Source organism: Chenopodium album, chromosome 23, assembly GCF_948465745.1.
Source record: "Chenopodium album chromosome 23, dcCheAlbu1.1, whole genome shotgun sequence".
Classification (NCBI taxonomy): domain Eukaryota; kingdom Viridiplantae; phylum Streptophyta; class Magnoliopsida; order Caryophyllales; family Amaranthaceae; genus Chenopodium; species Chenopodium album.
In genome coordinates, this window is record NC_137856.1 from 27,781,556 (window position 1) to 27,804,104 (window position 22,549).

General features: G+C 32.0%; 3 protein-coding genes across 3 annotated transcripts; 2 read left to right on the forward strand and 1 right to left on the reverse strand.

Moving 5' to 3' along the window:
* The first annotated feature begins 11,224 nt into the window (after positions 1–11,224).
* On the forward strand, positions 11,225–13,278 carry LOC145609264 (U4/U6 small nuclear ribonucleoprotein Prp31 homolog). Its single transcript, XM_081664792.1, has 3 exons — positions 11,225–11,462; positions 12,021–12,155; positions 12,376–13,278. The coding sequence occupies exons 2-3, from the start codon at positions 12,048–12,050 to the stop codon at positions 13,171–13,173; spliced, it is 906 nt and encodes a 301-aa protein (XP_081520918.1). The 5' UTR covers positions 11,225–11,462; positions 12,021–12,047; the 3' UTR covers positions 13,174–13,278.
* A 920-nt stretch (positions 13,279–14,198) lies between these two features.
* On the forward strand, positions 14,199–15,242 carry LOC145607261 (uncharacterized). Its single transcript, XM_081662977.1, has one exon. The coding sequence runs from the start codon at positions 14,199–14,201 to the stop codon at positions 15,240–15,242; it is 1,044 nt and encodes a 347-aa protein (XP_081519103.1).
* A 791-nt stretch (positions 15,243–16,033) lies between these two features.
* On the reverse strand, positions 16,034–20,183 carry LOC145609068 (ADP-ribosylation factor). The gene is made up of 7 exons (XM_081664637.1): positions 20,062–20,183; positions 19,513–19,667; positions 18,670–18,740; positions 17,089–17,208; positions 16,828–16,946; positions 16,600–16,681; positions 16,034–16,236 (listed from the first exon to the last, which is right to left on the reverse strand). Exons 2-7 carry the CDS (start codon positions 19,658–19,660, stop codon positions 16,231–16,233), a joined length of 546 nt encoding a protein of 181 aa, XP_081520763.1. The 5' UTR covers positions 19,661–19,667; positions 20,062–20,183; the 3' UTR covers positions 16,034–16,230.
* Between the last annotated feature and the right edge of the window lie 2,366 nt (positions 20,184–22,549).

The following is a 22,549-nucleotide window of genomic DNA, read 5'->3' on the forward strand; positions in this document are numbered from 1 at the left end:
AATACGGCCCAATGATCTAGAGGAGGGCCCAATGTTAATTATTATTCCTAAAATTATTAGGATTAATTATAACTTTCTAGAAGTTTCTTTTTTTTTTGACACAAACTTTCTAGAAGTTTCTAGAAGATTCCTTTTAATTCTAATATTATTAGATTTAATAATTATTTATTTTAAGGTGGACTTTTATTTGGAATAAAATATTATTATTTTTTAAATATTATTATCATTATTATTATTATTATTATTATTATTATTATTATTATTATTATTATTATCTTCAGAAAACACGTTTTATCTTCTGTACGGATTCCGTAGATCAAGTTGATTAAATATCGGATTCCGCGTGGAAAAGCGCGTCTAAGTCAGACTGTCGCCAAACGACAAGTCTGTCGCCTCGCGACAGACCCAATTCCTGGCGACAGCGTGTAGTTTTATTCCTTATCAAATTCCATACTTTTCCGAACTATTTTCTTATAAATAGGGTCCTCAACCTCCGTTTTTAAGCATCAACTCTCATCAAGGATTACTTGATTTTTCTCTCTCTTTTTCTAAACCAACCTTTTTACAAACAATATTCCGCATTCACAAGACTTAGAATCATCTAGCCAAGTTCGAAGTTGTCTTCGCCCTAGACGTGCAAGGTTGATATTTTCTGAGGGTTTGGTCCAAATCTAGTCAAAACTTTATTTTGATTTCAATTTAATTATTTAATTGTTCCTTATTAATTCCCTTGAAGTTTACTAACTTGTGTATTTTGTTATTAGAAAGAGGTACGAGGCTTCAAAGTAAGTAGAATAGCTTACTCCCTATTTCTTTCACAATGTAGAAAGCATGTTTATTATTGTTTAATGCTTCCTAGTATCATGTTAGGATGTATATAATTTCTAGTATCATGTTAGGATGTTTTTTTTATGCTTTCTAGTGTCATGTTTAGGGTGCTTTTTATTATTTCAAATATCATGTTATCATGTTAGTACCATGTTAGGTTTAGAGCTTTGATCTTTAATGCTTAGTGACATGCTAGGATTTGTTATTAATCTTGTTAGTATTATGCCTAGGATCTTGCTATTATATTTAAGCTTTATTATGCCTTAACATGGTTATAATTATAATTATATTTATGATTATTATTATGTTGCTTGATATATTTTATTGTTATTGCTTGATCACACCTTTTATGCGTGTTTAAAGGGAATTTGTACTTGAAATCACGCTTAATAAGATAATTAATAATTTGGTTTAGGCTAATGTGATTTTAATTCAAGTGACCGCCAATAATAGCTTTATTTGTGCATTAATATTCAACCAACATAGATTAAACAGGTTAGGTTTAATATAATGTTTGCATGTTAGTCGAAAAGCGCACATGAATACGAGCAGAACAAAGTAGAGGCCTATTTTATAGGGCGGGTCCTTTCTTTTGTAGATTGGATTCGTACCCTCATCCCCGAACCCTCATCCCCGAACCCTATTTGGTTCAAGACCTTATGGAGTTGATGGTCCTTTGGATCGTCTTTTGGGTTTACAAGTTCCTAAAACTTGTTGGCGACTCTTTTGCTCTCTTTTCTTTCCCTTTGGAACGCCACCATACTTTAGTGTATGATCACAGTGGGGTTCAAGCTTGGGATTATAGTGCTTGAAATATTCCCTACAATTTGACAAAAAATATTATATAAGTATTGAAAGATATATATAATTAACCGAGTATAAACTTATATTTTATTTGAAAAAATATATTCTATAAATGAGTATTGTAGTTTTAAAATATTATATCAGTATTGAAAGATATTATTAGCTGATTATAAAACTTATTTTTAGTTTTATTTGACAAAAATATTCTTTAATTGAGTGTTGCAATATCACGGGTTTTAGAGTTCTATATAGGATCAATAAATTATCTATATTTTATATGATAATATAAGATCAATTATTAATTTTCTAGTTTAAACTTTCCAATTTATGCATTATATTTATAAGATCAAAATATAATACACAAATTTTGGTATTCTCTGATATTATGCGTAGTATGTATAGGAAAGTAAAGATTTTAATAAATTTAGTGAATAATTGCTTTAATTAGAATGACGGAAATGAGCGGGAAAACTTTTAATGTCAAGGTGACACGTGTAGCTTCTGTGTTGAGTGCCCTCTATTTTAGTATAGTTATAAATTTAAAAACAAGAAGATAGAATTAGGAAACTAAATATATCATATTGTTTCCTAATGGGATTCGTATAAGCTAAGGTCAAGGAAACTAACATTATATTGTTTATATAATTATATAGGTTACGGCTAAATGAGTAGGCAAAGGTTGAGTTCTAATTTCTTATAACATCAGATTGAATTAAAGATCTTCCCCAATTTCATAAACAGGTAATTCAGATTAAATTAAAACTTTTTTTTGTTGTAATGGTTTCTGAAGCCGATTATAATAGAATTACTAGTAATTGTTAATTCTAAAAAATTATTTGCAGGTTGTTACTTTATAACAATTTGCAGCTTGATAAATTTATAAATAAAATGGATTAACTGTTAATTATTGAATTACATTACTTAGTAGTAATAGTTTTTGAGTAATTCTACATAAATTAAAGACGGTTATAGTGAGAAATAAAACTAAAACTAGGTTAATTCCCATGCCATGCACTGTAATGTTTAATAACTAACTATTACTAAAATATAATTATAATTGTTTGTTTATGATAAAAAAAATCGAAAAATTTAATTAACAAATTTTGATCAAACGAAAGATATGTTAGATATAAAATGATGTAGAAAATTATCAGAGATGACATGTGTCATTGTTGGTGTGTCTTTTAGTATATAGTTACTAGCTTAGGCCCTGTGCCACACTGCCATGCACAATAATTCTAATTTTGGTCATAAAAAAAAGTGTATCTAACAAATAAAAGTGATATTTAAAAGTAATTTCTTTAATATATATTTTTTTTTTGAATGATGAAAAAAAAACATTACAGCGTATTACTCTTTGTTTATTACAGCGTATATATGGAAAGGAGTTGGAATAATATTTTAGGAAATATATATATATGGAAGAATTATGAATACCAAATAAAAAAAAATATTTGTCATAATGATAATATAAAAGAATTTGAATGATATTGTTATAGTTGTATCAAATATTAAAAAAAAAAAAAGGTTAAAAAAGGGAATTAGAAGGGGAGTTTTGGAGGTAAAAAACAGCACCAGGATGTGACACATGTCACTACCGGTGTCTGTTTTAGTATTAAGTTATTGATTGATTGACTAATTTTGTATTCGTGCGATGCCTCGGGTTGTTTATTGTAAATTTTTAATCTATATATCAAATTTTAAAATATATACAAAATTAGTTATGAATTGATGTGCTTTTGTGACGATTTGCTAGCTAGTAGGCATGTAATGACTAATGACTAATAATAATATTAATGGAAATGTTCGTTTTAATACAATAGCAAAAAATAAATTAAATAAACTACATGTTTAAAGCCCATTGGGTTGACTCGAACCCAAAACTTTGGGCAATGATTGAACATTTATTGACTCGTAACCTGAAATGACCCAATCCGAGATGACTCATGACCCGACCCTAATTGACCGAATGACAGGTCTACTTAGTAATAAAATTCAATTAGATTGTGAAGTATATTATTTTAACCGATTAGTATATATTACTTCGCTCCAAAAAATATTATGATATAAAAAATAATTTATCCTAAAATTCTATTCAAATAGAATTCTAAACTAACTTTTTTTTATCTTATGAAGTCTATTTAATTCTATCTAACGTGGCACAACACTTGGCGAAAAGTTAGAACGCCAAGTGTGCGGCCTCATGACCTGGCTAAAAGTTTAGTTTTATATATTAGTTATATGATTAAGACAATTATAGTTAGTGGTGGATCTTGGCCGAAAATATTGAGGGGTTGAGATTTGAATATTTTACCTCACTCAAAACTAATCAATATGCCCCTTAAGAAAAATAATACATGGGGCATAGGCCCCTAATGGCCCCGGTGGAAGGTCCTCCTCCGATATAGTGAGAAAAAGAGCTAAAAAAATGTTTTGATTTTTACAAATAGAATTACTAGTAATTGTTAATTTTTTTTAAAAAAAAATTCAGGGTTGTTAATTCTATAAATAAAAAGGATCATTTGTTTTTTTAAATTACCTTGTAACACCGATTGACTAACCCCTATAATATTGATGAGGTAAGCCTATAACAATAGCTAAGTAACCCTGACGTGACCCCTATATCACTAACAAACACATATAAGAATTTGTGATAGTTTATGGGTACTTATGCATGAATTCAAAATGATTTTTAAAAATAAAAAAAAAGAGTCCATCAATTAATGATGATTAAAAAAAAAGTTCATGAATTAAGGAGATGTGATTTGATTGTAAAAGTATAGTAATATTGAATTGATGAATCAAGAAGATGTTAATTTGATATTAAAGGCTATTTTCAATATATAGGAACTTAGATCTAGTAATTTGCAAGAGCCTGTTAGATCTATGTTGATTAATAAATTGCGAAAGCCTGTTAATAATCATGTTATATGTGCAATGTTAATTGTTGATTGTTGTGTTTTATTAATTATTGGTGAACATGTGACCCTAGGCCTTTTATTCATTGTTTCTCCCTAATTATTCTCCTTAATTAGTCTATTAATTTCCTTCACAACAATATTTTGGTTACTTAATAGTTTAGATTACCATTAATTAATTAGGAATAGAAAGATTTGTTTCATTGTGGATTCGACCCTACTTCCCTATCTACGTTAGTTAAAGGACATTGGTAATACTTTTGATTAGGTGATACGACTTTAGCCTATCAGTTATATTGACAAGGGAGAAAGAATTGATTAAGATAATTTCCACCCAATACTCCTCAATGGAAGAAATTAAGTATACTATGGTGGGCATAAAAGCGTTATTTGTAGGGCTAACAAAAGATGACCCGACCTGACAACCTGACCCGAATCCAACCCGCAATAAATGGGTTTTGAGAGAGATTTTCAACCCGTTTATGTAATTGGCGCAACCCGAACCCGACCTGAAATTAAACGAGTCGGGTTTTGGTTGAAAATCGCAACTCGAAACCAACACGCCTAAACCCGTTTAATAAATTTGGTCGGTGATTGAAGCTCTTGAATCTTCATCACAACATTCTTAAAGGTAATTTACTTGTTAATTCATTCTCTTTACTTAATTTTGTTTTGTTTTTATGCGTTTTAATTCTTCAATTTCATCTCGATTTCGTTTTGTTTTTATGCGTTATTGTGTTTACTTATTTGCGATTTCTACTTCTTTTAATCTGATTTAAGTTCGTTTATATGAGTGCATTTTGTTTTCATGCATGAGTTATGAGTTCATAGTCTAATTAATATGATTTTATTTGATATTTTCATGCGAATTTAAGTCTGCTTATGACTGAGATTATGCGGTTCTAAGTCTGATTATGAGTGAGATGATTACTTGGCTTTTGCTAGTTTCTTTCAAAATGTTGATCTATTATATATTTAATCATTTTTATAAGTTTGTATCTACATGTTTTTGAATTTATTGTCGTATTTATATGAAAATTTCGTACTTATTCTCTTGTATAAAATGTTGATACTTCATCTGTTATTTTCATAAGTTTCTTTCTACATTTTTATGGATTTATATCTAGATTGTGAAGCTCTTATGATTATTATGCATATGCTTATTAATGAGTTATTCTCATGCATTTTTTTTTTTTTCAGTTATTCATGTACTGCTGATGAAGTCGAGACACCAGAAAGTGCCCCTCAAAGTTTAGCAGTCATAGCCATTGCCAAACTTAATTATCTTGTTAATGAAGTTTAGAATATTATTCTATTCAACTGTAAATGTAGCCACTTACTTAGACTTATAGGGCTTGTTCTCATAAGTTTATTTTCAGTTCAGTTCAATTCAGCTCCTAATTTCCTTCTCTTATAAAATATTCATTTCAGTTCAGTTCAGTTCAATTCAGCTCTAATAAGTTCTGTTCTGTTTAGTTTAGTTCAGTCAATGAGAACAAGCCCTTAATCTTTCTAATATATTTTTTAATTTTAAGTAATAATGTGATGTGTGTAACTTGTGACCGCAACCATATAATTTATGTGACATGTCATATTTGATTTTTATATTATTATGCTTGAATATTGATAGATTATTCCTAAAAAAACAAAAAATCGCACCTCATCAAAAATAAAACACATTTTTGTTAAAACAAAAAAAAAAAAAAAAACAAAAAAATAAAAAAACAAAAAAAAAAACAAAAAATGCTTAGAGTATGGCCAGCAGGTGACCAATACTTTGGTCATGAGGAGAGAGAATAATATATTAGCATTATAATATTGAAAATAAACAAAAAAAATGGGGTTTTTAGGTGATGACCAAGGCTTCCCCATGACCAAAACTAAATTGTTGGGCAAAGCATGAAAGAGTGCCACGTGGTATTTATTAGGGTGAGATTGAAGAGAGAGAATGTATAGTGGGGTATGATAAAAGTAGGAGAGAGAAAGTTCATGACCAAACTTTCTTGAGCAATCATTGAGGTATTAAAATATGGGTGGTTATGAATTTTGGTCATTGGTAAAATATAATAGAGAATAAAAATAAATAATTTCATGACCAAAAGTTTTTGGTCATCCATTGGCCTTGCTCTTAAAGAGACGTCAAAATCTCATTTCATTCCGCTCCAATCCTTCATCTTTAAAAGCGAACCTCTCTAATAACAATTACAACTTCTCTCTGAAATCCTCAATTTTTTATGTTACTTATGTTAAAAGTGTTACTTTAAAATGATACCAATTTAAAAAGTGTTACTTTGAAATGTTACTTATGTTAAAAGTGTTACTTATAAATATAATATTTTGCATTTCAAGAAGTGTTACCTATTACGTGTTACATAAACTCAATTATGTACTAGTGAAGACATGAGGATAAGATAAGGTTGTTTGGAAATTATAAATTCATAATTAATAGTCGTCAAATCTAATATTTTATATAAATTAGTTCAAATTAAATCAAATTTAAATAAATTAAATTTTAATTATTTTAAAATTAACAAATTACATGAAATATATATATATATATATATATATATATATATATATATATATATATATATATATATATATATATTATATTGCTCATTATTAACCCATATAATAATTTCTTTATCATTGGCATAAATACTCAAAGAGATTTCAAAATCCCATTTCATTCCGCTCCAATCTTTTATCTATAAAAGCGATCCTCACTAATAACAATTATAGTACTTCTCTCTCTAAAATACTCAATTTCTTATGTTACTTATGTTAAAAGTGTTACTTTGAAATGATACCAATTTAAAAAGTGTTACTTATGTTAAAAGTGTTACTTATAAATCTAATATTTTGTTATTGTTTTATTCTTGGTATCTTTGTATTCTGTTTCCCTATAATCTCATAAATATATTATTCTTTTTTTATAAACAGGGGAGTGCTTAAAAACACAAAAGAGATTTGATAAGTATGTAAAAACAGTAAAGCAATATTTTGATTGGAAGTCCTATATGGAAGACAGAGAGATGATTTTTGAAGAGATGAAAGAAGATTGGAGGAAGAACTATCTTTATGGGTGAAATTTCCAAACAAAGACACAATGGATAACAACAGTCTTTTACAAGATATCAACAAAGAAAGAGCTTTGACTAAATCGTGTTTGAATATTCTTAAGGAGAATATGAGGTGGAAATGGAGTTGGTTAATCATGATGATTATGACTTTGTTGTACAATGAGGAGGGTATTATTGCTGCCAAACTGTTACAAGACAAGGAGAAATGGAATGGGAACATGTTGAAGATTGCCCATGGCACAGCCTCCTCCTTTAAGGAAAAAATGAAGCTATTCGCAGATGAAAAGAAACTGAAGCTGACACATTGGGTGTGCATTTGAGCAAATTATGGAGCAATTCTGATAAACTACAGTCCTTGCCTTAATTCTGCTGGCTTTTTGTATGGTTTAACTGTTTTTCTTATATGTCCTTGTTCATCCTGGGGGCAACTTGTCCTCTGACTAAAACTTCTTTCATGTCATTTAAATAATACCGATTTTCCTACCTGAAAAACTCGTGCATTGAAAGACATTCTCTATCATAAGAAATCCTTGGTCAAAGAAAGTCCTGATGTCTATAAGACTACAGCCACCATCACTCTAGTTGATCTTACAATTTAATGAATACTGGCATGGGCTACTGGTAGAGGAACCAAAAGACATCTTTACTAGACAAGGTGGACACATCAAACTAGGTCATTGTAGATCTTTTAAATAGGAAAGTGTAGTCTCTTCTCTCAATTTGTGATTTTGTTTGTATAGTATAGGAAAGCGTTTCTTAATGTGATATTGTTTCTTAATGTGATTCGTATAAGGTTAAGGGAACTAAAATAATTTATATAGGTTACGCCTCAATGAGGGCCTATCCTCATACGTTGAAATTCAGTTCAGTTCAGTTCAGCTCCTAATTTCCTTCTCTTATAAAATATTCATTTCAATTCAGTTCAGTTCAGCTGAGTTTAGTCAATGAGAACAGGCCCTGAGAAGGTTGAGTTCTAATTTGTTATAACATCAGAGTGAATTGAAGAGCATCCCCCAATTTCATTAACAGGTATATCAGATTTTGTATGGTTTTTTTAATTTTGTCTGTGTTTTCATGAAGTCATTCATTTAAACATATATTAAAAGTTTTTTTTTTTTTGTTGTTGTAATGGTTTCTGAAGAAGATTATAATAGAATTACTAGTAATTGTTAATTCTAAAAAAATATTTGCAGATTGTTAATTCTATAAAACAATTTGCAGCTTGATAAATATATAAATTAAATGGATTAATTGTTAATTATTAAATTACATTACTTAGTAAGTTGTTAGTAATAGTTAATGAGTAATTCTACTTAAAATAAAGATGATTATAGTGAGAAACAGAACTAAAATTCCAATCAAACGACAATTATAGACTATAGTGAGAAAAAGAGCTGAAATTTTTTTTTTTGATTTTTACTAATAGAATTATTAGTCATTGTTAATTTTTTACAAAAAAAAATCAAGGATGTTAATTCTAAAAATAAAAATTCAAGGTTGATGATTTAAAAAAAAAAAAAAAAAGAGTGCATAAATTAAAGATGATTAAAATAGAGTTTTATAGTTTAGGTCATTTTTGTAAGTTAATATTGAGCAAGACTATCAATATAATTTAAGAAATAAATGTTGTTCGAAATACTCCGCCCCTTGCTTCATCTGCCCAAAATAATCACACATTTTGAATTATTTTTTATTATCAAACCCTTAATGTCAATTGGTTTAAAATAGTTCACTTAATTTTTTTTTTAAATAAAATTGATTCATAAATAAGTCATACGACATCTACAAAGATATTTAAATCTAACAAATACATAATAATTGAATCAAATAAAAATATTCCGTAAGCAAAGCTACGATCGTTGTTTCAAATTGTACATTCTTCATACCCTCTCTCATATCGCTGTGATCTACAGCCTTTTTCGGTGGGGGTCTATCAATCTGTTGTAGCCGTGCAGAAAATTTTCGTCTTTTTTATTCGATTGTTGTCGAAATATTAATCTCTTTTTCAATTCAATCCCGCACAAAGTTTTACCCATGAAACAACTCTATAGCAATCCATGAAATAAAAAAGCAAATCCTCCCTCAAAAGAGAGAAGAAAAACCCGGTCTTTCAAAGGAGCCAAATTCTCCTAAAGAGGAAGAAAAACCCTGTCTTTCGAGGGAGAAATGTTCCTCCTAGAAGAGGAAGAATTATCATAAACCTAAAGCAAGAGAAAAAGCACAAAAGAAACAACTATTGGGGCTTTCCAACGGTAAATTCGATGGAAGCCCCTTTAAAATTCAACAATGGAGGCTAGGGTTTTAGAGAGAGAAGAAATAGTTCACTTAATTTATTATACTCCCCCCGTGTTTTTTAAGTGTTACACTTTTCATTTCCGGCCTTATTTTTTTTAAGTTATACACTTTTTTTTTTTGGCAAAAACCTACATTAAAATATTATATCTCTCTCCTCTTATGGTCCCCACCCAAACCCAATACTACTTTTTTATTATATCTTTTCTCTCACATTCTAAATAAATAAATAAAAACAAAACTTAAATATGTAAAAAAATTTAAGGTTAGGTTAGTACCGACTACCGAGACATATCACTTCGTTTTGCAATCGGATTATTACTCACTTTTTTGGCTATCAATTTAAGGAATTTAATTTCTTATTTTGCAAATTGCTTCATTCTTAAAATTTGGGGTTTGAACAAGCCAAGTTTTTGAAGTCAAATTACTCGCTATTTTGTCCAGATTAAATCATAATGGTTAGTCTTCTGCAAATTTTCTCTCATTCTTTGCAATTTTTGAATTTTTGTGTTAAGATTGTGATTTTCTTTTGTTATCTGCTTCGTTGAACTATATACAACATTGTAATTAAATCATCTCATAATCATGTTTAATTATTATTGAGAAACCTAATTCCACTTATTGTAGTTATTTTTGATCAATTATTTGAGTGTAGCTTGTTACTCATTACTCATTAGTGTTTGGTTGGTTGATTAAATAATTATGTTAATATTGTATATTTGGAAAGTTTATCTTGTTTAGGAGTTTTAGACAAGTTAGGTATTCTATTGTATTGACTATATATATATGTATATGTATATACTACGTATATGTGATTAATATCAAATACAAAGGCTAAGCTGTTTTCCGTTTTCTCCGTATTTCCTTAGTTTAACATGTATCACAGTCTTTCTAATTTCTAGAGATTTTCGATCGTTGTTTGTTTTAATTAATTCCGCAAATTAATTTATTTGTGAGATTAGGCTTTGATTTTTTTATAATTTAATTTCCACAGATTTCAAATTTTTTTAGACGAAATTAGGGTTTCTTAATCCCTAATCTTTGTTAGATTTTTGGTGCATTCCTACAAGTGTGCTGCTTGCGTGGTTGTGTGTGGTGCGCAGTTGCGTTCTAGAAACATTACCTATTGTCAATCTATTTACTAGTATAAATCTTTGTTACTCCGTAATAGTTATACCTTTTACGCAATTTTTCTCGAAAACGAGGTATTATTTACCATTAATCATGTATCGAGTTAGAGGGAAGTTGTATGGATGAAACCCTGTATCGAATTTGAGGTTATAATGTATTATAATGGAGCAACTAATTTAAATACTACCTTGTGCTGCAAAAAATATGAAACGGAAGGTAGTATTTGATAATATATATTGAGCAGTTATCTGAAGTTTGGTCGCTCTTATCATAAACCGTGTTAACTGCAGCTATATTGCCTCTTTTGCTTACTGGCTGAGTTTTCTTCTTTTTGTTCCAGGCAACTCCTGCCGATTCGTTCTTGGCCAATCTCAATGAGTTATCAGAGAATGAAGCTGATGTTGTGGTAAGTTTATGAATTTTGGTTTTATTGTTTTTCTACTCTATGTTACTTGTACTTGTGTTGGGCATGTTCCAAGTGTCGACTTGATTATTTTGTGAAAAAATTTCATGATCTTGGCTCAATATGAACTTTCTAATTGTCTACCATGTCCATGTTGGAGTGTTAAGGATTTGATGAGGGTACTTGAGGTTGAATGAAGAGTCGAATTGACATAGTCTACAAATATTCTTGTTTGAGCTTAGTGTTTGTGTGTGAATAATATGCAGTTAATTGGTTTTTGCAAGTACAATATGATTTGTTTTTATGATTTGTTAAATTACAATGCAAAGATAGTAGGAAGAATGGTTACAAGTCAGTTTAGCTTAGGATCCGATGAGGGTATTTGAGGTGAAATGAGGAGTCCAATTAACATAGTCTACAATTATCGTTGTTTGAGCTCAGTGTGTGTGAATAGTACGTAGTTACTTGGTTTTGCAAGTAGAGGTAGTAGGGAGATTGATTACAAGCTAAGTCATTTTTACAGTTTGCAATTTTAATTTTTTTTTTTTTTTTTTCTGGAAGTTGGAAGAAGGTGCTGATGCAGAAAATATGGAGGATATTGATGGAGAATTGGCTGATACAGAGTCCTTAAATTATGATGATCTTGATACTGTTTTGAAACTGGAGAAGTCTCAACGTTACGCTGACATCGTGCAGGTTAGCTCATAAACATTACGCACTTTACCTTTGAGTCTTGTCGTCTTGACAGACTGTATGAATTCCCAAGACTGTTATGTTGATTTGTATCTGATTCTTTGTTCCAAGCCTTTTTAACTATGTGCTGTCTGAAGTCATGTGTTCTTTTTGTAACTTTTTCTAGGTGTAACACATGATTTATTAGTTAAACAGTTACCAAAATATGTTCTTGAACTTGCAGAAAGTTGAAGATGCATTGCAAAAAGGTTCTGAGATTCCCGAGCATGGAATATTTTCAGAAGATGATCCAGAGTATCAATTGATTGTTGACTGTAATGCATTGTCAGTGGATATTGAGAATGAAATCATAATTATCCACAATTTTATTCGTGACAAGTACCGTCTAAAACTTCCTGAGCTTGAATCTCTTGTTCATCACCCAATTGATTATGCCCGGGTTGTGAAGAAGATAAGAAATGAAATTGACTTGACTCTAGTTGATCTGGAAGGGCTTCTGCCTTCTGCGATCATTACAGTAGTTTCAGTCACTGCTTCAACCACCAGTAGTAAGCCACTTCCAGAAAAAGTTTTACAGAAGACTGTTGAGGCTTGTGATCGTGCAATTGACCTTGATTCAGCAAGGAAAAAGGTCCTTGATTTTGTTGAAAGCAGAATGGTATATATTGCACCAAATCTTTCAGCTATTGTTGGAAATGCTGTTGCAGCAAAACTTATGGGGACTGCTGGAAGTTTGGCCGCATTAGCTAAGATGCCGGCGTGCAATGTTCAGCTTCTTGGAGCCAAAAGGAAGAACTTGGCAGGTTTTTCAACTCAATACCGCGTTGGGTATATTGAGCAGACAGAGATATTTCAGAGTACGCCCGCTCCTTTGAGGATGCGTTCATGTCGTCTTTTGGCTGCAAAGTTAACCCTTGCAGCTCGAGTAGATTACACTAGAAGAGATTTAACTGGAAAGACTGGAAGGACATTACGTGAAGAGATTTGCAACAAGATTGAGAAGTGGCAAGAGTCTTGTTAATTAGACTCAATTTTTTTAAAAAAGGTCAAATAGGACAGTTAATATTGTTTTCATGGCAGATCAATTTTCTTCTAATCATAATATAATTGAACCAGTCGAATCAAAGTTTAAAAATTTTGATCATAAATTCTTATTATTTAAGAGGTAATATAGTTATGTGGAATCTTGTTTGATTTGTCTTATTTTATATTTTATTAATAGCAACTATTTATAATTTTTACGCATATGGAAATGGAGATATAAAAAATTTAACACGTGCGAAGACTTGTGAAAAGTCAATTGGGGCAAAAAATTAAGGACATGGGAGTATAAGTTTAGAAATGTTCATAAGGAAGTAAACTTAATTGATCACAAATAATTTGCATTATTGTTGTAACAAAGTAAGATTGGGGTGATTTTCTCTTTTGTTTTTAGGATCTCATACTTAATTCGCCTCCTATATATGAGAGCTTTATGAGTCACATGGTGCAAAAAAAAAGGGACAGATTGAGTACTAAATTTGAAAAACTTCCTCCAAAATGTATTTCATACAGACAATGGAGACAAATTGAGTACGGAGTATCATTTATCCAAACAATTTCCAATATTAATTAATACAGAACTCCCATGATATATACCTCTTCAATTTTTTTAGTTGATTCTATTATCACGCTTGTCAATGCATATTTTTAATGATTAATATCTCTAATTATGTCATTATAAATTATAAAAAGTGAATATTAATTAAAATATACATCGAGACAATTCAAACAAAATCCCACATAATTATACCTTATCGTATTTATAAATCGCAAAAGCCTTAAAAGAGTGAAAACATTTTAGCAAGTCTTCCAGAGGTAGACTGGACTTGTAGTCAAAAATAGCATCTGACTGTATACTAAATTTCTAACCCACTTGATAATGCAAGAGCCAATAGTTAATTACAAGTAGGTAGCAAGTCAACTAGTCAAGTCTCCTCACTCTACAAATTTTTTTATATCTTTGAAAATGAAAACATGAGTTTTATCAAAAAAAAAACTGCAAAAATGGGGGAAATTAACCATTCCATTGATAACCAATTAGAAAAACTCTTCACCCTACTGAAACAAACTCTGAAAATTTCCATGAAAAACACCCTTATCACTAGCTATATCATTCTTAGCTCTCTCCCTTTTCTCTTCCTTATGATTTACTTCGAAATACTTTTTGAAAAATCATTAACAAAATCTTTCAACTTCAAAACTCCTCTCCCATATTCCCAAAAGTTTAGGAAAATTTCTCAGGAGTTGATAGATAATCCATTTGCAGCTTTAATCTACCTCTTCTTCCTGCGCGTACTAGATTTTCTTGCTGCTATCCTGACCATTGTTCTGTCATCGAAAATGTACGAAGACGGTCCAATGTATGAAACCATCAGGCTCAAAGAATTGATCTTAAGACAATCCATCATGAGCAGCAGAGAAAGGTTGAAAGGCTCATTTGTTACATGTTTGTATGCTTTGTTTCTTTCCACTTGTCTTTCACTTGGATTCATTCTGCTAGTATTGAGCTACTACAGCTTTGATTCAAAGTGTTATTACCTGATTTTATCACTAGTCTATGTGCCTGCTTTTCTTGGAATGTTGCCTAAGTACTTGGCATTGAATGCTGTTTGGAATACGAGTGTGGTGGTTTCGGTCTTGGAAGAGGTTCATGGGATTGATGCGTTAAACCTTTCGTTTTACCTTTGCAAAGGGAATGAGAAGCTCGGAGGAAAATTGATGCTGGTTTTCCTTGTATGGGGTTTTGGTCTAAGGATTTCTTGCATGTTTTTTGATGATGGGAAGATTGGAGTTATAGGGAGAAGTAGCTTGCTTTGGTTGGCGATTTTGATCAAGTGGATGGCGTGTGTTATGTATTATCATCACTGTAAGGGGAGTAAGGCTTTAGGAAGATTGGTCACTTCTACCAATCGCTTTGATGACAATCACCCTCATGAAGAAGCTAGATTAACCACAATCATGGTTTCAAACGGCGGATTACAGACAATAAGAGCAGACGCCAATATTGCTGATGACCAAGATGAGGAAATCCCTCCAATAAGTTGCTAATTTAGTGTATATTGTGTCCCTTAATTACCTGTCTAAAACTGAAATGAATTACATATTATCTGTGGTGTACATTATATCTTCTGGTATTATCTGTGGTATTAACAAGTGTCTTAGAGATTATGAAAAGCTATATGGAAAATATATATATATATATATATATATATATATAGAGAGAGAGAGAGAGAGAGAGAGAGAGAGAGAGACAAGGGGAGTATAAGTTTAAACATGTTCATAGGGAAGCAAACCTGATAACCAGGTGGTTTAGACAGATTTGATGTCGCCATTATAGACAGATATAGAGATTATTAAGAAAGATAACAATCAGGAAAAATGAGTTAAGTTGCTAGTTTGCTTCTAAAGAGAGGTCCAATTTGTGTAAAAATTTAGGGAAAAAAAGGTATAGACAAGATATGCGAAATTTTAGACATATAAATGTATCTTTTATTTAAAGGAAACTCTAATTTGGTCAATTCGATTTGAGACTGTTGTATGTAGTTACCACTAGCTTCCAAGAAAAAGTTCATGTAAGATGGACAGCAGAAGTTATGTTATGGCAACATGCACTCCAAACACCATTCTTGGCAGCCACTACTTTCGAACACGCATGCTGCAAAAGTTCAGAATCCATCACAACCAACCATAATCTCAAATCCAGTCTCTGAGATTTTAACTCAAATGATGGGCCGATGCCTAAAGCTGTCTAGGATCACCATTTTGCTATACTAGGTCACTAAGCAACAGGGATGCTGCAAGTCTACAACTCAAGAGAAAATGACAGAAACCCAAGGAGAAGCTCACCAACTATAAAGTATGGTATTATAACAAGTAAACATGAACACCAGAAAAAACATCCTTGTCCAGGTAGCAACCAAAAATGAGAACATATAATGAGAAAAATAAAGAAGATAACACTAGCAGTAATGACAGTCCTCAGCCTATACTCCAGCCTCTTTTCTGAGAACAGCTAACGTTACTCGTTTCGTTTCTTCTAAGCCTGCAAAGATAAGGACATTATTAGAAAAAATGAACCCAAATAACAAATTTACATACAAAAAGATAGCATATAGCAAAGCTTCAGTGATCAAAAGAGCATTTCACTCCAGGATACCAGAGTTCCAAAACAGTCGATAATATTGATTTAAGGTAAACAGCTTGAACAGCCACAAACACAGTTTCAACATGCTAGAAATGCATCAGGCCCTAGGCTAAAGACACTGGTGGAAGCAGGAGGGTGAAGCGACTACAAGTGAGACGTAAGATCAAACACATAATAAAGTGGTGGACACCTATGACCTATCCACCAAGTAAGAACACACGTGCGTGCGTAAAGCCATGTATAGTGAAAGTTGAAACCCACCTTGCTAGCGATGTTGTTTGAGAGCCAGTCCAGACCCTCGTAAAGTCCTTCTCCAGAGGTGGCACATGTGCTCTGTATGTACCTATAATCACAGGAACAGATGGAGATCAGTCAATACAGAGGTAGCAGGGCGTCTGTCAACATAGTGACAAGGTAACTAGAAAGAAGAAGCAGAGAAATGCATGCAAGTCAACTGAAGATAGAAGAAACCAAAGAGGCATAGCTTACCAGTGACGTTGACGTAGAGAATGGAGGCCAAGCTTATCAGTAATCTCAGCAGCATTCATTGCATTTGGAAGATCTTGCTTGTTAGCAAACACCAATAAAACTGCATCCCGCAATTCATCCTACAAATATTCAAATGTGTAAGAAAGACCAATGTAGTCAGGATTCACACTCATCAAAATTATTTCAGTGCGACTAACTTAATAAAAACTCCCATTTGTACAGCTACAGAAAAACCAAGAAAGCCAGAGAATGAAAATCCACCTCGTTTAACATCCTATGCAGCTCGTCCCTAGCCTCAACAACACGGTCACGATCATTACTGTCAACCACAAAGATGAGCCCTTGGGTGTTTTGGAAGTAATGTCTCCACAATGGACGAATCTGAAATCATCAATAAAAAATTAGATTGGGAACCAAAAAAGGGCATAATCCAATCATACAAGATACATAAACAAAAAGAAAACAATTTCAATCTTTTTCTTGTGCTGCATACAAGTAGACATGGACTAAAATGCAATTTTTTGGGTTTAGGGAAGTACACAAAACATCAACAGAGTGAATGTATACTGTAGGCCACATGGGATCAATAACCCACACAGAAATTGAGGATGCCACAGTCTAACAATCAACAAATCAGTAAGCACTAGTATTTTCCCGAGCTCCTTAATCCTGATGGTGGAGGCGAATGGGAAAGTAAGGGAAAGAGTGATAATTTGACCAGAAGATCCTTATGCTCTCATATTTTACACGACAGATTCAGGCTGTCCAATACGAAAACACCATCTTTGAACAATCAAGACTACATCCCCCCCCCCCCCCTATTCCCCTGCCTCATAACTCTAGCTAGCTTACTGGAAATTTGAGCCAATGTAATCCTACAACTTAACAAATAATCATTCACTGTAAACTTAGCATCCATTCTTCTGCATGGCTAAAATTGTGATGTAATACATGCGTCTCCACAAATGATCAGTTGATCACAGACAAAAAGATGCACGTAAGCAAAGATTACTAGGGGTGGAAGAAAGGGGGGGAAAGGGAAATGACAGAAGAGGGCCAGCAGTCATATTATCTCTAATATCTATTATTGGGCTTAACACCAGCTAGCATGTCAAAAGTGCATTTGGGTTCAAAAATAAGAATCAGCACATGAACAAGATAAAAAGGGAGAGAGAGATGAGTTAGGGTCAATAGTTTCAAATAAGGACCAATATTCAGATAGAGGCTACAGACAATAGTTTTCCAGGTGAAATTTAGCCGCTGTTGATCAATCAGATACTAACATGTGTTTGCTAAACAATGTATAAGGATGCTTTTTATGAAAATTTACACTCCCACTTCACCGAAGTCAAAGCGATCAGTTCAAAAAGCTTTTACATTTCTTCATAAGAGGCAGGAAGAGCAAAAACCATGAAATTGCTAATCTATCCCAGGCAACACTCATATCCTAGCCAATGTAAATTAGAAAATAACTAAAAAAGAAATGACAAGGTGGATAACCAGTCTTATTTGTATAATCACATATTTTATTTGGCAATAATGAGTAAAACACTAAATATGAGGTTGCCTTTTCTAACACAGAACAATGGTAATAAAGTTAATCCTGTTCAGTCTCTTCCCTCAACTAATGTAAATGATCGACAACATAAGCAAAAACATGCAGTCAAAATCATGTCATTGAGGAACAGCTGCTATACCATTTGAGCCTAACTTCAAAAGGTAATATTTAGGCCTAAAGGAAAATTAAATTATAGATATGTCTATGCCATGCAAGAATCAATATAAGACTTAAAAAATAGCAACACATGATAATATCAAATAAATAAAGTAGACAGGACTTGCCTTGTCTTGACCTCCGACATCCCACACGGTGAAGCTGATGTTCTTGTATTCCACAGTCTCCACATTAAATCCTGTCAACACATAAGAACAAGTTCCAAACACATTATACACAACCCAGTATATGCAAAAAGCATCAATCAGTCCAAGACATAGGATCAGACCAATACCAAGAAACTAAACAAGATATGCCAGGAAAGTTCTTTTTAGGGAATGTTACAAGGAGAACAAACAAAGGATAAATCGTCACTTCTCTTTGGTCACAAAAAATAAAGGGCATTATTTCCTTGCTCGAAATTTAGAAAAGTTATACATTTCAAATGTAAAAGATATGATCCTGAATCAAAATAAAATACAAAACTTGTACACAATAAGGGTCAACAAAAATGAGCAGTGTTTTGAAGGCAAATAGTTACACTAGTGTGGTGCTGGTAATTTAGCATTCCAGATGCCATTTACCAGGCAAAGTCATTCAAGCACAATAGATGACTCAAAAATCCAAAAAAGTGGAAAATCGTCAATAAATTGCACTGCTGCAGTGATTTGGATACAATTCAACGCGAGAAATACACTAGCCAATGAAAGGCAAACCAGGAAAATCTCTAGATCGGTTTACCTTGTCTAAACATACATATCGAATATAGGCCAATATAAAGGGGAGACAATGACTAAAAACAAACACACTAGTCTTCTCATGGCAGGTAAGTATTTTATGAGCATAGTACTACTGAATCATCATTATAATACCGAAGGAGAATGACTGAACGAACGACAAACAAATTCGATATGAACAGAATCCACGATATAATCATCGAAAGTTCGAAATTAAAGAAACTAGAGACATACCGATGGTGGGAATGGTGGTGACAATCTCTCCGAGCTTAAGCTTGTAAAGAATTGTAGTTTTACCAGCCGCATCGAGACCCACCATAAGGATTCGCATTTCCTTCTTGGCAAATAACCGGCTGAACAATTTCGTAAATGATAGCCCCATTTTTCACCTAACAGATCCAATCAAACACATTTTTTCATCAAATCGAAACTCCATTAATCAAATCAATCACAATTCTCTTCAAATTAAATCAATTACAAGTAAAAACAGATTCAATTCATGATTGCGATTACAACAATTGAAATCAACAAAGTCAGCGATTAACCTAAGCAACAAAATTCAATCAATCAAACCACAATTCAAATGCAAATTACACCGAGAAATCATGAATCTAAACCGAAATCTCCAATCACAAATCATTCAGAAATGAAAAATAGAAATCAAAAACAGACAACAAATCGCGATTCCATAAACAAAAATCACAAAAAAGCGATGAAAACATAGATCGACAAAAAGATGAAGAATCGAAAAAAGATGATGAGATCTGAAGAAAGGGAACTTACGAAGAGGAGAGAGAAAGGAGAAGGAAGAAGAGAGGAGGATCTGAGAAAGCTGAAGCGTCCACGATCACGAAGGTGAGGAGAGAGAGAGAGAAAAATAAAGGAGGGGAGATGAGAGGAGTATATAAATTATAAATGCTACTCTGTCGTAAAAGACGGACGTTTTTCATTTAGATCTGTCATTTCGTGTGTACGCTCTTCAGTCGCTATTACTTGGACGGAATGTTTGATTCTAACTTGCTACTTGCTTTTGCCGTTACCTTTTAATCCCGTGTGATGCATGATTTTTTATTTTTCCGTTTATTGTAGTGGATCTTTACATCAAAGGAGAATGAAATTAAGGATGTGATTATGTAGAGTGAAATCAAAAGAGGTAATGTAATAAATGAAAATTATTCGATTTAAAGGAGTTTGATCACTTAGGATTTCGAATCATAAATGAAAAACTTATGTAAAAAAAACATACTCCCTCCGTCCTCTTTTGATAGTTCCTTATGGGCAAATTTTAGTCCCAAAATGTTCATCCCTTTTGTTTTTTTCAACAACCATTAATATTAATTTTTTACCAAAATTCCCTCCAATTTGCAACAATGCTTGTGCAAATTTAAATTTTCTATGTATATTTTGTTTTCCCATGTACTTTTATTACTTTCTCTCTCTATTTTTTTGCATACCCAATGTCAATTTACTTTTTTAATGTACATTTATTATTCTTATTTGTGTGTATTAATTCCCGTGAAAAATGCCCATAAGGGACTATCAAAAGGGGACGGAGGGAGTAGTAAAAAAGATATAAATGTCAACAACATCTCATGCAACCCTTGATCACACCAAACGTTCATAAATAGACTTTGGTCATACTCATCACGAGTGTTCCTCTGTAATTCAAGGAGATTACACCTTAAAACCCTATGACAATGGTCCTTTAGCCTTATAAAGTAGACACAACTTTCTTATTTGTTCAATGTGAGATACACTCCTTAACATTTTTACACTCTTCCAATATGAGACAACACTTTCACTCACATGTGAGTTTGTTCATGGACTGAACACTCTCCATTACGTTAATCTCATGATTGGTGTCTTAAGGAGAATAATAGTCGAAATTTGAAAAAGATTAAATCAACTTATTTATTGTGATTTTTCATTGATGATAAAAGCAAGCCAATTTTATATCCTTTGAACTTGTGTTTTGTTGGAGGTTAACCTATGGGAGTTTGAATTGCTACAATGATGGAGATAGTAAGTGAAGGGTTAACTAGAGAAAATTCAAGTTTATCAAGCTTCAAAGCAAAACAAGTGGCAAGCTCGTACATTCATCACTTAATTAACTTAACATTATTTTGGGATAAAACTGTTAACTCCAAAGGGACTATTCGCTATTACCTGTAGTTTTTTGTATTTTAGTCACTCCGTTTTTATTTATATAAGTGTCCCAGTTTGACTCTGGCACTATTTACATGCACAGCTTTGACTAATGTTTAAGCTTTATGAATAAGATTAAATATAATCATGTACATACTTATTAAAATCGTCTTAATGCATAATTTTCAAATATCAATTTTGAATCTATCTATTAACTAATACTAAAAGAGAGAGTTTAAAAACATTTTTTGCTAGTATTTATAAAAAAAAAAAAAAAAAGAAAAAAAAACTAAAATCAAAAACCGAAAACAATCTTATTTACAACTTTCCAATATTAACATCTCTGCAACTTTCCAATATTATCCTTTGTCAAAAAAGGAAAAAAAAAATCCAATATTATCTTTATCAAAAAAGAAAAAAAAAAAAAAAAAAAAAAAAAATCCAATATTATCTTTGTCAAAAATAACAAAAGCCAATGCCTATATAAACCCACAAGTCTCAAACCCTTGTTTCCTTGAATCTCTTTCAAACGTCTTAAGATAGTTCTTCAAGACTTCAACGAACCCTAGACAGGGTGATAAAAGATGGGCGGCAAGAAGCACAAGAAGAAGACATTCACAACCCCAAAGAAAACCCACCATGAGAAGAAGAAAGACCCTCTTTCCATTCTCAAGCTCTACAAAATTGATGATGATTCTGGAAACCTCCAGAAGCTGCGAAAGGAGTGCCCTTCTCCTCAGTGTGGTGCTGGTTCTTTCATGGCGGCTCACTCGGACCGCCTTTCTTGTGGCAAGTGCGGCTTAACTTTTATTCCTAATGCAAATTCGGAGCAGCTTCTTGGAGTTTAAGATCAATTTCTTACAATAGATTTTTTAAGACTATAATTCAGGCTGTTAAGTCTTCGAGGAATGTAGGCAATGAATTACGAATTGAGTTGTATTTTAATGTTGATGACTATATACTTCAATTATATTTTTACAAAGATTGATACTGCGTTAAATGTTTATGTTAGTTTACATTATGCAAATCTTTAGATTAGTTCATCTGTTAAAAATTTCAATAGTTCAATATCACATTCATTGCATCGGATCGGATCTTAGAGGTTTGAAGTTCGAGAGTGTTTGGG